Source organism: Ovis canadensis, chromosome 5 (assembly GCF_042477335.2).
Source record: "Ovis canadensis isolate MfBH-ARS-UI-01 breed Bighorn chromosome 5, ARS-UI_OviCan_v2, whole genome shotgun sequence".
NCBI lineage: Eukaryota > Metazoa > Chordata > Mammalia > Artiodactyla > Bovidae > Ovis > Ovis canadensis.
In genome coordinates this window covers 29236298-29251001 of record NC_091249.1, presented here as the reverse complement: position 1 = coordinate 29251001, position 14704 = coordinate 29236298, and the positions used below count along the sequence as shown (strand labels likewise).

Below are 14704 nucleotides of genomic sequence, written 5' to 3'. Positions count from 1 at the left end.
CCTCTACTCTGGCCCGCAGCCTGTATCCAGGACTCTGTCCTGAGGCCTAGCCACAGCCCAGCAGGACTTGTTCCCAAACTTTCTCCTCCTCTTCCGGTGTCCTCAGTGCCCGGCTGTCCACCCAGACACTCCTGCCAAGACTGATCATTTTCCATAGCATCTTCTGAGCACCCGTCCCCATCTCTTTCCTATCACCAAGACCATCTCACCTCAAACCTACCTGCGTCTCTTCATCTACATAGCCACTGCCCCCGGCCACTTCCTCTGGTTCCTGGATCAGATGACAGCCCCCACCACTGTCCCCATTGCCTCCTGGCCCCCATGGACATCCCCCAGTGTCCCCACTCCCCAGGCTTCCTGCCATCTCTGGCCGCTCAGTGGCTCCCTGTGACCTCTCTCTGATGCCCAGCTGATAACTCTCTCCCCAACTTAAAGTGTTTCTCCTCTGTCACTCGGCAAACCATGCCAAGGGTTCAGGCCCCCCCAGTTAGCCCAGATCAAGGTTGCAAGGGACATCTGAGGGCCCAGTATGAGCAGCCTCAGGCCACCAGAGTCATTCGTTCAGTAGACAAGTGCTGAAGGCTACCCATCCCCAAGCCGGGGATACCCTGTGACATGAGCAAGCGCAGTGCTCGCTGTCCTGCAGTCCGCTGTCCAGGGACACGCCAGCCAGCCCCTTCCTGCTTGGTGGACAGCCTGGCCTAGTCCTGGTTGGGAAGTGGAACATGGTGGGCACAGGTTTCTGAGAAGCAGAGCATCAGGCCTGGGGCGGGAAGGCAGCCCAACCAGGAGTTCAGCACAGGACGTTTCCCCACTGAGAAGCCCTGGATTAAGGATCAGGAGACATGTTTCAGGGAGAAAGAGCAGGACGCATGAGCTGTCAGGAAGTTCCCTGTCAGTACAAGGCTAGGTGCATGGTGGGGAAGGCTGCAGACTCAGGACCCACCCCACCTGGGTTCAAATCCTGGCTCTGCCATTTGTGAGCTGTGTGACCTTGGAAAGCCACTTACCTTCTCTGTGCTTTCCATCTTTCATCCGTAAGACAGCATTGGTAACAAAACTGTCTGCCTGATAAGCTGGTTGGTCAGGAACGTTACATTTGTTAATGCATCTAAGACACAGAGGACTGTGCCCAACATGGGCTGCTACTAAAATAAACCATATAACAAAACTCTCAGTATTTGACCGGAAGGTTATCACATTATCTCATATGTTTCTTTTTCATCCTTCCCTCCCTCCCTCCTTCCTTATTTTCTTCTCTCTCCTCCCTCCCTCTCTGTCCATCTCTCCATCTCTTTGTCTCTCTTTCTCTCTCTCCATGTCTCTCTCTCCCTCTCTCTCTCCATCCCCCTCTCTCTCCATCTCTCTGTGTCTCTCTCCCTCTTCCCAGCATGATGATTTGGTCATTTTGGGGTGCAAATCCTGACTCTATCACTTAGCCCCTTTGGCAGTTTGGGAAGGTGACTTGGTGCCTCAGAACTCAGTTTGTTCGCCTGAGAGATGGAGCTCAACATAGCAGAGACCTGCCTGGGTGGCAGGGAGCTTCAGAGGAGCCCATGCGTGGACTGGGGTTATCCGGGTGGCGAGCCCATAATTAGGTCTGTGAAAATACAAGCAGTGGGTGAATCTAGTTTCAGAAGAAAGTATCTCTCTGGGTTTAAACTCCTCACCACAGCCCGTGGCTTCTGCCAGCCTCTCCCATTGGCCCCAACTGACCAGGAGGACAGCGACACACTCAAAACTCATGTGAGTATGCAACACATGTGATTGTGTGTCCGTGCCTCTGAGTGTGTGTGTGTGTGTGTGTGTGTGTGTGTGATGGTTGTGGAAAGTGTAAAGGCTTCCTGGAAGAACTGACCTCTGGACTGAGGCTCAAGGGATGACCAGGAGGAGGACTGCCTATGAAACGGATGGTGGGCAGGGGGGCAGGGGGGGATGGAATTGCCAGGTGTGTGCAGGGGCCAGGCTCAGGGAAGTGAAAGCCAGGCGACTGGCATGACTGAGCAAGAGAGATGAGCTCGGTGGGTGCATGAGGGTCTGATCGTGCCGGGCCCTGGGGAGCTATAAAGGCTGTGAGCAGGGGAAGGAGTGCTTGTGTTAGAGAGGTGGGCTGGCATGGGACCCTGTCACCCCAGCCCTCAGCAGCACACACGCACCAGGAGGTCATGTCTCCCAGGGGTGGAGCCAATAGGTTCTGCGGTCACTCAGCCTGGTTTCTAGGTCCAGTCCCACCGCAGTGTGATGTGGGCAGATTCCGTCCCCTCTGAGTCCCTTAGTTCACCAACAGTGTACCAGCACCTCCAATGCTGCCTCCAGGATAGCCAGTGTTGCCACTCGCTCCGTTTACAGATGGGCAAACTGAGTCATTTGTCTAGGGAGAAGCCAGGACTCGGTCCCAGGTCTGGTCAGCACGGGCTCGGGCATGTCCGGCCACAAGATGGTGACCCCTTTGGCTTCCTCCAGGATGGCGAAAGACCCAGTTTGAGCGACAGCCTGGCTGTCCCCTTCTCCGTTTCTCTGAGACTCAGAGAGGGGAAGCAACTTGCCCATCGTCACCCAGCAAGGCAGGGCAGCTAGTGGACCCCAGGCTTCTCTGATGGCAAAGCCCGTGCTCTTCAGCACCTAGTAGGTACTTTAGAGTCAAGAGGCTTTTAAAAATGCCTTGGGCGTGTCGGAAGAGAAAGAAGCTGAGGCCTGGATGACAGAGTCTGCATTTCCCAGCAGGAACTGGCACAGAATGGATACTTGATATAGATATTTAAGACCTAAAGACCCACTGTGTGCAGCTGTGCCACAAGCCTTAAGTCCACTGTTATCTCATTTGGTCTTACCCTGGCTCATGGGTTTCCCCATTTTACAGAGGGGAAAACTGAGGCTCAGAAAGATTGAGTCCTGGGCTGAGGTTGCACTGGCAGCAACAGTAACAATAGCTGATGGTATTTTCGGTGCTTGCTATGTCCCAAAGCACTTTACACATTCACCTAGAGCAGACCACCCTATGGAGTTGCTGCTGCTAAGTCGCTTCAGTCGTGTCCGACTCTGTGCGACCCCATAGATGGCAGCCCACCAGGCTCCCCCGTCCCTGGGATTCTCCAGGCAAGAACACTGGAGTGGGTTGCCATTTCCTTCTCCAATGCATGAAAGTGAAAAGTGAAAGTGAAGTAGCTCAGTTGTGTCCGACTCTTCATGACCCCATGGACTGCAGCCTACCAGGCTCCTCCGTCCACGGGATTTTCCAGACGAGAGTACTGGAGTGGGGTGCCGTTGCCTTCTCCAGGGTAGAGTACCTTAATTTTGTCATGTGGTGGATGAGGAAATTGGTTTTGAGGTTAAGCCACTTGCCAAGATGACTCGGGTGCACACTGATGGAATACCTGCTCTGCGCCTCACGTGTGATGGAGCCCTGGCTGCCCACCTCTGGCTTCAGGCCGCTCAGCCTCCACTCCAGTTGCATCCCCCAGTTAACTGCAGCATTGATTTCCAGTCATCGACTAAACAAAGCCAGCCAATGGTCACTGCACTCCTCAAGTCCCAGGTGCTGGCCTGTGTGAGTAACTAGAGCCTGACATCTAACCCTCACCCCCTGTTAAAACCCAGATCCCAGCCAGGACTGCCACCACTGTGCCCGTCAAGTGGGCTGCCTTGACAGATAGTGAGCACCCCATCACTGGGAGAATCCAAGCAGCGGTGCCATGGAGGAAAGTTCCTACTCAGGTGAGAGAACTCTCTGAAGCTGACCCTGGTCAAATCAAGAACCCTGACCTATTTTCCACCCAGGAGAGGAGTGGGGCTCCAAGGTCCCTATTTGGAATGAAGAGTGATTTTTTTAGCAAAAGCCCAGCAAGGGAAGGGAGGTGAGCCCTGACTGGGGTTCTTGGCACAGAACCAGGCAGACAAAGGAAGCTTCAGGCCACTCCCTTCCCTGACTCAACACCCTCAAAACCAGAAAAAAAAAAAAAAACCCAGCTCCAGCTGGGGCACGGGGGAGCCTGATAGACTGACAACCATATGAAGGGGACTCAGAACAAGTGGAACCCAACACAATGACTCCTCAGAGCCGGGCTGAGGGCAGGGGACCCCGGCCTGCAATGGAGCAGCAAGGTAGAGTTCTGGGGGAGCCCCAAGGGGGTGAGGGAAGAGTTTGGATTTGGGGAAGAACTGAGACCCAGTGTCTGGTGTTTAGGGAATAGGCATCGGGGTGAGGGCTGGGGGGCCCAGGAAGGAGGACCCAGTCTTCCTGAGATGGTGCTGGGGAGCCAGCATTAGGGTCAGACGGGTAACTGAATCCATACAAGGGAGAAGGGAAGGGGGGTCTGTGGAGGAGGGGGGATCTCAGCTCCTGGCCCCGAGACTCATCTCTCTGGACAGTGACCTGGCACCACGTCAGGCTTGCTGGCTGCTGGAGTGTGGGCAGAAGGAGCAGGCGTCTTTGGGCTGGACTGGCAGAGGGACAGACTCAGAGATGCAGGGACAGACGAAGATGAGGGGTGGTGGCAATCGCTGACGGACAGGAAAGCAGTGTGTGGGTGAATGTCCAGAGCAGGCTGGGGGTCCACGGAGACCCTCTGCTCCATCGTGGGCTCTGGACGAGCTCCTAGGACTCTGGGTGATGGGAAGTCCGGCTGAGCCGGAGCCTAGCCTCACCCTGCACCCCCTGTTGCTCCCCCTGTTCCTGGCAGAATTCACGAAATTTTCCAGAAGGCGGAGGCCGTGCTGCTGTAGGGGAACACAGCTGGCCCTGCTGGCGCTGGTGACGACGGCGCTGTGGGCTGGGCTGCTGACTCTGCTTCTCTTGTGGCGTGAGGACACCCCTGACCCCTGAGACCCTCATCTCGTGTTCCCTCCCAGACCTCCACTCTCAGACCCTGGGGAGCCCAATTTCCCTCATCCCCCCACCTTGGGACACTTACCACCCCAAACCTCCATCTCCAGCTGGCAAGTGGGGTGTGGATGGATGGGAACACCCGAAATATACCCTTTCTCTCCTCTCCTCTCCCTCATCCACCCCTTCTCCCATGCTCCAGACTGGGAAAGTGCACGAAACCTAAAACAGCTGGAGGAGACCGCTGCCCAGAACGGTATGGAGGGGCTGCGGGGGGAGGCGCGGGGCAGCAGCGGGGCAGAAACCAGGCTCTTGTCTTGCTTCTGCCACTGACTGGTGTGGGATGAGAGACAAAGTCTGGGCTCCAGGGTCTCTCCCAGGATCTAAGGGTCAGTCTGTGCTCACCCGAGGAGGTGGGGTGGGGGATGAAAACCCAGAGACTCTTGGAGGAGAGGCTCTGAGCTGTGCCTGATGGAACTGATGCCTACCTGCTCTGTACCTCAGCTTCCACACCTGTAAAACAGGCATCATGTTAGTGCTAAGAGGCAGGGAAAAAACAAAACCAAAAAAAAAAAAAAAGACTTTTGAAGAGCTCAGAACCGAGTCCAGTGAGCTTTTGAGAAATGCCTGCTGCTTTTGCATTTTGTTCTGGGTGGAGGAAGGGTAAATAGGTTCACTGGACTCTTGCCTGCACTTGCCTAAGTACGGGCAGACCTCAGACATATCAAGGGTTTGGTTCCAGAATAAAGCCAATGTCACAGTAAAGGAAGTCACAGGAATATTTTGGTTTCTCAGTATATGTAGAAGTTATGATTACATGATACTGCGGTCTGTTAAATGTGTAATAACATTAGGTCTAAAAACAGTGTACATACCTTAATGTAAAAATACCTTCTTGCTAAAAAAATTGCTGATCATCTGAGCCTTCAGCGAGTCATAATCTTTTTTGCTGTTGGAGGGTTTTATTCTGAGATGGCAGCAATTTAGTCCCATCTTCAGTGAAAGTGTTAGTCGCTCAGTCATGTCTGACTCTTTGCAAGCCCGCCAAGCTCCTCTGTCTATGAAATTCTCCAGGTAAGAATACTGGAATGGGTTGCCATTCCCTTCTCCAGGGGACCTTCCCAGCCCAGGGATTGAACCTGGGTCTCGTGCTTCTTCTGCATTGCAGTCAGACTCTTTACCGTCTTTACTCTTCCCACCAGGGAAGCCTGTCTTCAGGTTCGCCTTCTAATTAGAATTCTCTCGCTGTTTCCATTGCATCTGTAGTGATTTCTTCCATTGAAGTCTTAAACCCTCTTGAGGGCTGGAATCAACTCCTCCCAAACTCCCATTAACGTTGGTAGCTTGACCTCTTCCTGTGAATCACACTTGTTCTTCATGTCATTTGGAGTGGCGAATCCTTTCCAGGTTTTCAGTGGACTTTGCCCAGATCCATCAGTGGAATCGCTGTCTGTGGCCACTCGGCGTGCTTAGTCGCTCAGTCATGTCCAACTCTTTGTGAACCCTTGGCCTATAGCCCGCCAGGCTCCTCTGTCCATGGGGATGACCAGGCAAGAATACTGGAGTGGGTTACCATGCCCTCCTCCAGGGGATATTCCCAACCCTCAGGGATCAAACCCAGGTCTCCTGCAAGCGGAGGATTCTTAACCGTCTGGGCCACCAGGGAAGCCTGGCAGCTCCAGTCTTACGAAATGTATTTCTTAAAGAATAAGACTTGAAAGTCAAAATGCCTCCTTGATCTATGGGCCACAGCGTGGATGCTGGGTTAGCGGGCATGAAAGCGACATGAATCTCCTTGTCTGTTTCCATCAGATTTCTTACGTGACCGGATCATTGCCAATGAGCAGTCATATTCTGAAAGGAGCTTTCTTCTCTAAGCAGTAGGTCTCAACAGTGGGCTTAAAATACCGAGTAAAGCGTGTTGTAAACAGGTGTGCTGTCATCCAGGCTTTGCTGTTCCATTTATAGACCATTAGATGAGTAGATTTAGCACAGTTCTTAACGGCCCCAGGATTTTCAGAATGTTAAATGAGCACTGGCTTCAACTGAAAGTCATCAGCTGCACTAGCCCCTAACAAGAGAGTCAACCTATCCTTGGATGCTTTAAAAAAAATTTATCTGTTGACTGCTCTGGGTCTTCATTGCCACATGCAGGCTTTCTCTACTTGTGGAGAATGGGGGCTTCTCTTGTCGTGGGGCTCAGGCTCTAAGGCATGCAAGCTCAGTGGTTGCAGTGGTTTTGTTGCTCTGAGGCATGTGGGATCCCCCCAGACCAGGGATTGAACTCACGTTCCCTGCATTGGTAGGCTGATTCTTAACTGCTGGACCACAGGGAAGTTCCATCCTCTGAAGCTTTGATGCCAGGCATTGACTTTTCCTTTCTAGCTCTGAAAGATGGCATCTTCTTCCAGTACAAGGCTATTTAATCTACAACAAAAATGTCTTGTTTAGTGTAGCCACCTTCATGAATTAGCCAGATCTTCTGGAGAACTAGCTAAACCTTCCGCACCAGCACGGGCTACCTTCCCCTTGCTCTTTCATGTTATGGGGGCGGCCTCTTTCCTTAAACCTCATGAACCAACTTCTGTGGGCTGAACACTTCTGCCACTTCCTCACCTCTCTCGGCTGTCCGAGAACTGAAGAGCGTCAGGGCCTTGCTCTAGACGCGGCTTTGCTGTTGTTCAGTCACTAAGTCACGTCCGACTCTTTGCAACCACATGGACTGCAGCACACCAGACTTCCCTGTTCTTCACTATTTCCCAGACTTTGGTCAAATTCAAGTCCATTGAGGTGGTGATGCCATCTCAACCATCTCATCCTCTGCTGCCCCCTTCTCCTCCTGCCCTCAATCTTTTCCAGCATCAGGGTCTTCTACAATGCGTCGGCTGTTTGCATAAGGTGGCCAAAGTACTGAAGCTTCAGCATCAGTCCTTCCAATGAATATTTAGGGTTGATTTACTTTAGGATTGACTGTTTGACTTCCCTGAAGTCCAAGGAACTCTCAAGTCTTTTCCAGCACCACAGTTCGAAAGCATCAATTCTATGGCGCTCAGCCTTCTTTGGCTTTGACTTCATGAAATGTTGTGGCTGGTTTGATCTTCTCTCCAGATCACGAGAACTTGAAAAAGTATCAAGTATCAAAACTGAGAAGTATCAGCTATGAGGCTGTTTCACTTCCATATCATTTGTGTCTTTATTGGAGTAGCATTCTTAATTTCGTCTGAGAACATTTCCTTTGCATTCACCACTCAGCTAACTGTTTGGCACAAAAGGCTTAGCTTTTGGTCTGTTTCAGGCTTCCAGGTGCCTTCCTCACTAAACTTCATCATTCCTAGCTTTTAACTTAAAGTGAGTGACATGTGACTCTTCCTTTTACTTGAACACTTGGAGGCTGCTGTAGGGATATTCACTGACTTCATTTCAGTATTGTTGTATCTCAGGGGATAGGGAGGCCCCCAAAGAGGGACAGAGATGGGGGAACTGCTGGTCAGCGAAGCAGTCAGAACACACACAGCACTCATCAATTAAGTTCACCATATATGGGCGTGGTTCCCGGTGCCCTAAAACCATTATCAGAGTGACATCAAAGACACTGACCACAGACCATCATAACAGAGACAGCCAGAATGAAAAAGTTTGAAAAATTGCAAGAGTTACCAAAATGTGACACTGAGACAGGAAGGGAGCAAATGCAGCTGGGAAAACGGCACTCACAGACTTTATCAAAGCAGGGTCGCCACAGACCTTTGTCTTGTAAAACATGCGTTAGCTGCCAAGAGAAATAAAACCAGATCTGCTTGTACTCGTGTCCTTGGAATTAAGAACAATTTTTAATTGCTTTTAAATTAAGCAACAGCTGCAGTTATCCAGATGACGTGTTGGGGGTCTGTGCACTTGGGCTGGGGTGGGGGGTGATTCGCCAGCCTGCACTCCTAGCTCAACAGGTCTTCTCTCCCCCTGCCCCAGTCTCTCAGGTGTCCAAAGACTTGGAAAGACACAAGGGTGACCAGATGGCCCAGAAATCCCAGGGTGAGTGAGCTGAGCTTGGGGTCTGAGGAGGATGGATGAACATGTGAACACAGGGCTCCAGCCCTCCATGAGTTGCAAAATGGGCAAGTGACTCTAAAGACTCAGGCGAAGAGACTACACTGGTGGCAGGATTAGGGGGTGGAGAGTGGGAAAGGAGGTGTCAGGAAGGGACTGCTGGGGGGTGAGTCTGAGAATTTGCTTACCACTGAGCCCCCTCCTCTGCAACCAGCTGCCCAGATGATGCAGGACATGGAACGAATCCAAACTGAACAGAAGAGAATGGAATCTCAGGGTGAGAGCTGGGGGCGGGGTGGGGTGCAGCCTTGGGTTCTAGAGCTAAGGCGGGGCTGTGCAGCTCGGGGGCATCATCCCTGACACCAGCCCTGCTCCCGCCACCACCCCCACCAGAGTCTGAGCTCTCCTGGAACCTGGATGGTCTTCGAGCTGACCTGAGTGACTTGAAGTCCCGCGGTGAGTGGCTTGGGAGGAACAGGGGGGTAGGGGGCAAGGAGGTATGCTTGGATCTGTGGCCCGCCCCTCCGCAAATTAAGAACAAACACTTTGACTCCTACCCCACTACCCCTGACCCAACCACTCAAGGCTTGAATGAGATGCGTCAGGCCTTGGATTCACTGGGAAGACTCCAAGAGGAGGTGGGAAAGTTGTGGATCGAGCTACGCGCGTCCAACGGTGAGCATGTGCCCCTGCGGGGGGTGGGGGTGGGGAGGGGGCTTGCTGGCGCATGCGCGAGACCTTGGGTGCGACCTGTTCCAGCCTGCAGTAGAGGTGTGCGCGTGACAGTGTGGATGGGTGTGTACTCGTGTGTGTGCCTGGACTGACATGGGGACACTAGAGAAAACCCTTTCTGATTCCAGCAGCTCCCCTCCACTGACCTGGATGGGGGGCTTCCACGCTTTTTCCTCCTCCAGGTAAAGATGTTGAGCATTCACCAAAAATGGGTTCTCTTTACTGATCTCACCTCTGCCCATCTCCACTCAGGGGAGGGTAGTGGGTAGGAGGCCCTCAGCCACAGCCCTCGGGGAGGACTGTCTGACCCAGCCAGGGGGCAAAAGAGGGAGTCACCTCGCAGTAGTGCGGACCAGGGGAACCGTGGGGTCTTCCCAGGGGTGACAATGAGAGAGATGATGCTGGCAGTCCTGAGGGTCATGGGGTGGTCCCAGCAAGGTGCAGAAAGGGTTCAATCACTGTGCCTGGAACCTGGGGTGGAACCTGGGGGTTCCTGCCTGAAGACCCACCCCCTCACCCCTCTGGGAAGCCCCAGCTGGGTCAGAGAAGAGGAAGGATCTCTGCTCTGTGTGGAGGAGTCTGTCCCCTGGGGCCTGGGGTGGCTGTGGGAATCCCAGCAAGAAACCCCGCCGTGCCCTTCCCCCCACACCAGAAGCTGGATCTCATTCGTTTTGACCCGACTCCTTCCCCCCAAATCTGGCCCCATGGCCTGGGTTCTGAGCCCAGCTCGGTGGCTGTCTCTCCATGATCATGTGACCCAGAGCCAGAGCATCATCCCCCAAAGTTATCCTGAAGGACCAGAGATGCCCTCTTCTGTTTTAACGCTGTTCCCCCCAGAGGGCTGACTTCTAGTTACAGTGGGATGTGTGAGAAGTCTCCCCAGGGCTCCTCAGAGTTCGGTGGACCCATGGCTCCTTAGAAAAATTCCACCCAAGCTATGGAGCCCTCCATAACTTCACTCTAAGAAAATCTAATTTAAATAATCAGAGAGTCAGTCCGATAAGAGTGGTTTTAACCTCCCAGCTGGCAGTGCTGGTGGTGATGAGTGGCTGAGAGTTTCCTTGGGGGTGGGGCAAGGGAAGAAAGACCATGGTGGTCCCTGATGGAGATCGTCAAGACCCAGCCCTCCAATCTTCTCCTACCCTACCCCCACCACAGACTCCCCTGACCAACTAGAAGAAAATCATCTCAATTTCCCAGAAAGTCACCAAGAGTGCTGGTTGGGGGGTGGTGGCCGTGATGGAGGCGAGGGCTACTGCAGGGGGGCAACTGTCGGTGGGGATGGTAGCGGAGAAAGTGACACTGGCGGTGTTGGCCTCCTCGTGCTGTTGGCACTGGACACTAAGATGTGGCTGGCTTGGCACTGGCCGTGGAGCTGGTGGTGGAGAGATGCTGCTGGTCACTGTGGGTACCTGTGGTGGGGGTGCTGGTGATCACGATGTTACTGACAGTGAGGGGGGTGTGCTGATGATGGTGGTGGCTGAGGTGCCCCTGCCGTGGAGATGGTCTCACATGTACATCAACATGGGAGCTCCAGGGAAGAAGGAGACTTTCTGTTAGGCCCTGGGGTTGATCTGCTTTTCAGCCCAGACCCCAGGAGAGATGCTGCCACCCACCCTGCCTGTGGTACCCACGGCACCTGCCATTGCGCTCTCCACGGTACCCAACACAGCATCCACCTTGGTACCCACGACAACAACATCCACTACAGCATCCACCACGGTGCCCAGCACCACAGCAACTACCACAGCAACCACCACAGCAACCACCACGGTGCCCACCACAGCAACCACCACGGTGCCCACCACAGCTGCCCCCCTCAGCCTCTCCTCCACCCCAGGCTCTGTGTGCGACACGTGCCCCGAGGCATGGATCTATTTCCAGAAGAAGTGCTACTACTTCGGGGAGGGCGCCAAGAAATGGATCCAGGCCCGGTATGCCTGCGAAGACCTGGACGGGCGGCTGGTTAGCATCCACAGCCCAGAGGAGCAGGTGGGCCTGGGTTCTGCAGGGGAGGCAGCAGATTCCCACCCCGATCTCTTGAGGGTGAGGGCGGGGGAACCCAGGCACATCTCCCCAGCCCTCCAGCCCTGTCCTCCTCCCCAGGACTTCCTGACCAAACGCGCCAACTGGAGGGGCTCCTGGATTGGCCTTCGGGACCTGGACATTGAGGGGGAGTTTATCTGGATGGACAATCAGCCCCTGGACTATAGGTAAAGAGGGGGGGAATGTAGAGGAGGGGCCCCTTGGAGGGGAGCCTTTCTGTGATGGGAGAGAAGGGTTTTGGGGGGTATGTGCCTTGGGGAGATTGTGGATGGAACCCAAGGGAGATGGTTAGGGTTTGGATTCAGACTCGACTCGGAGGAGGGAGGGTGGTGTCTCCAGGCTGCTGGGAATTGTGATGGGGATCCAGTGATGGGGTGGGGAGGGCCCAGGGGACCCTTCCTCCTTCCTCATCCTCTGACCTGAAGCCTTCTGCTCCAGCAACTGGCAGCCAGGGGAACCCAACGACGGGGGCCAGGGTGAGAACTGCGTGATGATGCTGGGCTCTGGGAAGTGGAATGACGCCTTCTGTGGCAGCGACCTGCACGGCTGGGTGTGTGACCGGCTGGCCACGTGCTGAGCGTTGGCCTGCCACCTCGGCCCTGGGTGCCCTTGCCCACCCTCCAGCTGCACCCTTCTTCGTCACTCCTCCACCTTGAGCACGGGAACAGCCCGATCCACAGCAAGACCCTGAGGACCCCCAGCAAGCAGAAGCAGCAGACTCATTCCCGTGTCCCCAGCAACATCCCCGAGGGCCCATCCCTTGCCTCTCAGCCCAGCGGGCCATCACCACTGCCCTGCCCTCAAGTGCTTGGAGTTCCCAATCTGAGAATCCCCTGCCCTCCAGTTTGGAGGCTAGAAGCCCCCTTCCCTTTGGGGCACAGCGCCTGGCAGCCCAGCCTACCAGGGAGCAGCAGGGAACACCTGAGACCGCAGTGTGCCTCCTCCATCCCCAGCTCACCCTCTCCTGATATAGACCCATATCCTGGCCCCAGAGGACAGAGACCTCAGCTCAGGCCGCCAGTGCACCCCCGCCACCGATCTGCATCAATAGGATGGGGCCATGACGGCCCCTCATGCCCTCTCCTCAGGGCCTTGCTGGCTCTGGTCTCCAGGTGTGCAGCAGGGGTGCTGGGGGTTGTAGGACATGGTGCCTGGGGCCACCCCTGAGTACCAGGAACTGAAATGGCATGGATGGTTCCCCTGGTTTTTTTTTTTTTTTCCTACTTCATTATAAGAAGCATTTACTAGGCAGGACCTGAAGATGAAGACTCGGGTCTGATGAAGCAGAGTACACCCCTAGACACTCAGGCATATTGCAGGGCAAGGCAGTGGACTGCCGTGAACGTAGTTCTCAGTCCAGAATAGGGCCCAGTACACAGAAGGCTGGAGAAGCTCATGGGGGAGGTGGGCAGGTCGCCTGGAGGCCTGTTTGGGTCCTCAGCTGCTGGCCCCACCCCCACACAGGGTCTGGGAGGCCGGGGCAGCACCAACCCCAGATTTGACCAAGGTCAGCCACACATCTCTGGGGAGCCATGGAGGGAGGCAGACCAGGATCTTAGGCTGCCCCTGGTTAAGCACCTCACCTGCCCACCCTGTTTCTTGTCTAGAAAAGGAAGAGCCAGACATGCTCATGTGATTCTCGGGCACACTTGAGAAAGAGGAGAGACCCATAATGGGCCACCCAGGACCACGCAGAATCCTAAGAGTCAAGGGCCAAACTAAGCCCCAGCCACACGTTTGGAGGCTGTGGAGGGTTCCCTGGGGCCCAGAAAAGGGTGGGGACAAAGCTGACCCCTTGAGTGAAACATGGGCTAGAACCCCCACTCAGCTGTTCACTCTCCCTGGCAGCACCCCGAGATTTTTCTTTCCCCCAAACCCTTCCTCAGAACCCTGAGCCAGTGCACAGCTGCCTACCTAACCTCTCCTCATGGGAACTCAGGCTTCTGCCTCCAGGCTGCTCAGGTCGACAGGGGGTCACCCTCGCCACCTCTTTCTCTCACCAACCCCCTCCCAAACCCATGAGAAAGAGCCAAGGCCCCAGTCAAGCCACATTCAGAATCCCCCCCCCTTCTTACCCCCTCCTGCTTCAGCCTTGGTGCAGGCCCCTCCTTGCTCACCCAGGTCTTCCTCTTCACTGCCCTAAGACCCCCAGAAGTTTCCTTCCAGCTCAGGGAAAAAGCCAGAGTCTCACAGGCTTCTTTCTGATTGTGTGGACCCCTCCTGCAGGCTGTATCTCCCCAGGTTCTCCTCCGCCAGCATCCTCACTGCTCCTTCAACATTTAGGCTAACTCCCACCACAGGGCCTTTGCACATGCTCCTCCCACCGCCCTCTCATTTAGAAGGACATCTCTGACTCCCCATCCCTTCTACCCCACTGTGCTTTTGCACCAAAGCCTCTTCTCCTTTCAGCAGGTTGTGTAAGTTACTGATCTGTTTCAGGTGAGCAGGGGCCTTTGTTCTCAGCGGTGTCCCCAGAGCTTGGCACAGAGTAGGCGCTCAATAAATATCGGTTGAATTACATTGACATGTGACTTGCTCTCGGCACCTGCTTCAGGGGGCTTGAAACGAAGGATGCTGCCTGCCTGTCTCACCAAGGACTGGTGCTGGGTTCATCGTCCTCACTCCACTCCCCTCCATCTGGGGGCTTCAGTCCCAAGCATCCGAAGTCAGAGCCCCTGTGATGGGAACCTGCAGGACTGTGGCTGCTAGTTCGTTCCCTGCATCCTTCCCTTGCCCTTAACAGGTACCTGGCCCCACAAGCCTTCTCATCTTGTCCCAAACCTTCTCCCTTTGTCCTGAGTCCCGACATATCTGCAGGGAGCAAAAGACCCTGGGCTCTCCTCTCCCAGCTCCCAAGCAGCCTATGGAGACCAACTGTATCTCCTTCCCCCCTGTCCTATTTCCCTAGGGCAGGGGTCCCCAACTTCTGAGATCTAATGCCTGATAATCTGAGGTGGAGCTGGTGTAATAATCATAAAGTGAACAGTAAATTTAATGTGCTTGAATCATCCCCAAACTCCCCTCTCCCATCCCCCATTCATGGAAAAATTGTCTTCCATG

The 14704-nt window shown here is 54.5% G+C and overlaps 1 protein-coding gene across 4 annotated transcripts; it reads left to right on the top strand.

Annotated features, from left to right (window-relative positions):
* Positions 1-1549: 1549 nt before the first annotated feature.
* FCER2 (Fc epsilon receptor II) lies at positions 1550-14164 on the top strand. 4 transcript variants are annotated; one of them, XM_069589324.1, is made up of 11 exons: positions 1550-1746; positions 3598-3714; positions 4680-4799; positions 5025-5078; positions 8789-8851; positions 9081-9143; positions 9260-9322; positions 9452-9541; positions 11439-11590; positions 11705-11811; positions 12083-14164. In XM_069589324.1, the coding sequence occupies exons 2-11, from the start codon at positions 3693-3695 to the stop codon at positions 12219-12221; spliced, it is 873 nt and encodes a 290-aa protein (XP_069445425.1). In that variant the 5' UTR covers positions 1550-1746; positions 3598-3692; the 3' UTR covers positions 12222-14164. The 4 variants fall into 4 exon arrangements, with proteins under 4 accessions (XP_069445425.1, XP_069445423.1, XP_069445424.1 ...); XM_069589322.1 differs by having other exon boundaries at positions 11184-11590; XM_069589323.1 differs by lacking the exons at positions 1550-1746; positions 3598-3714 and adding an exon at positions 3947-4101.
* Positions 14165-14704: the final 540 nt, after the last annotated feature.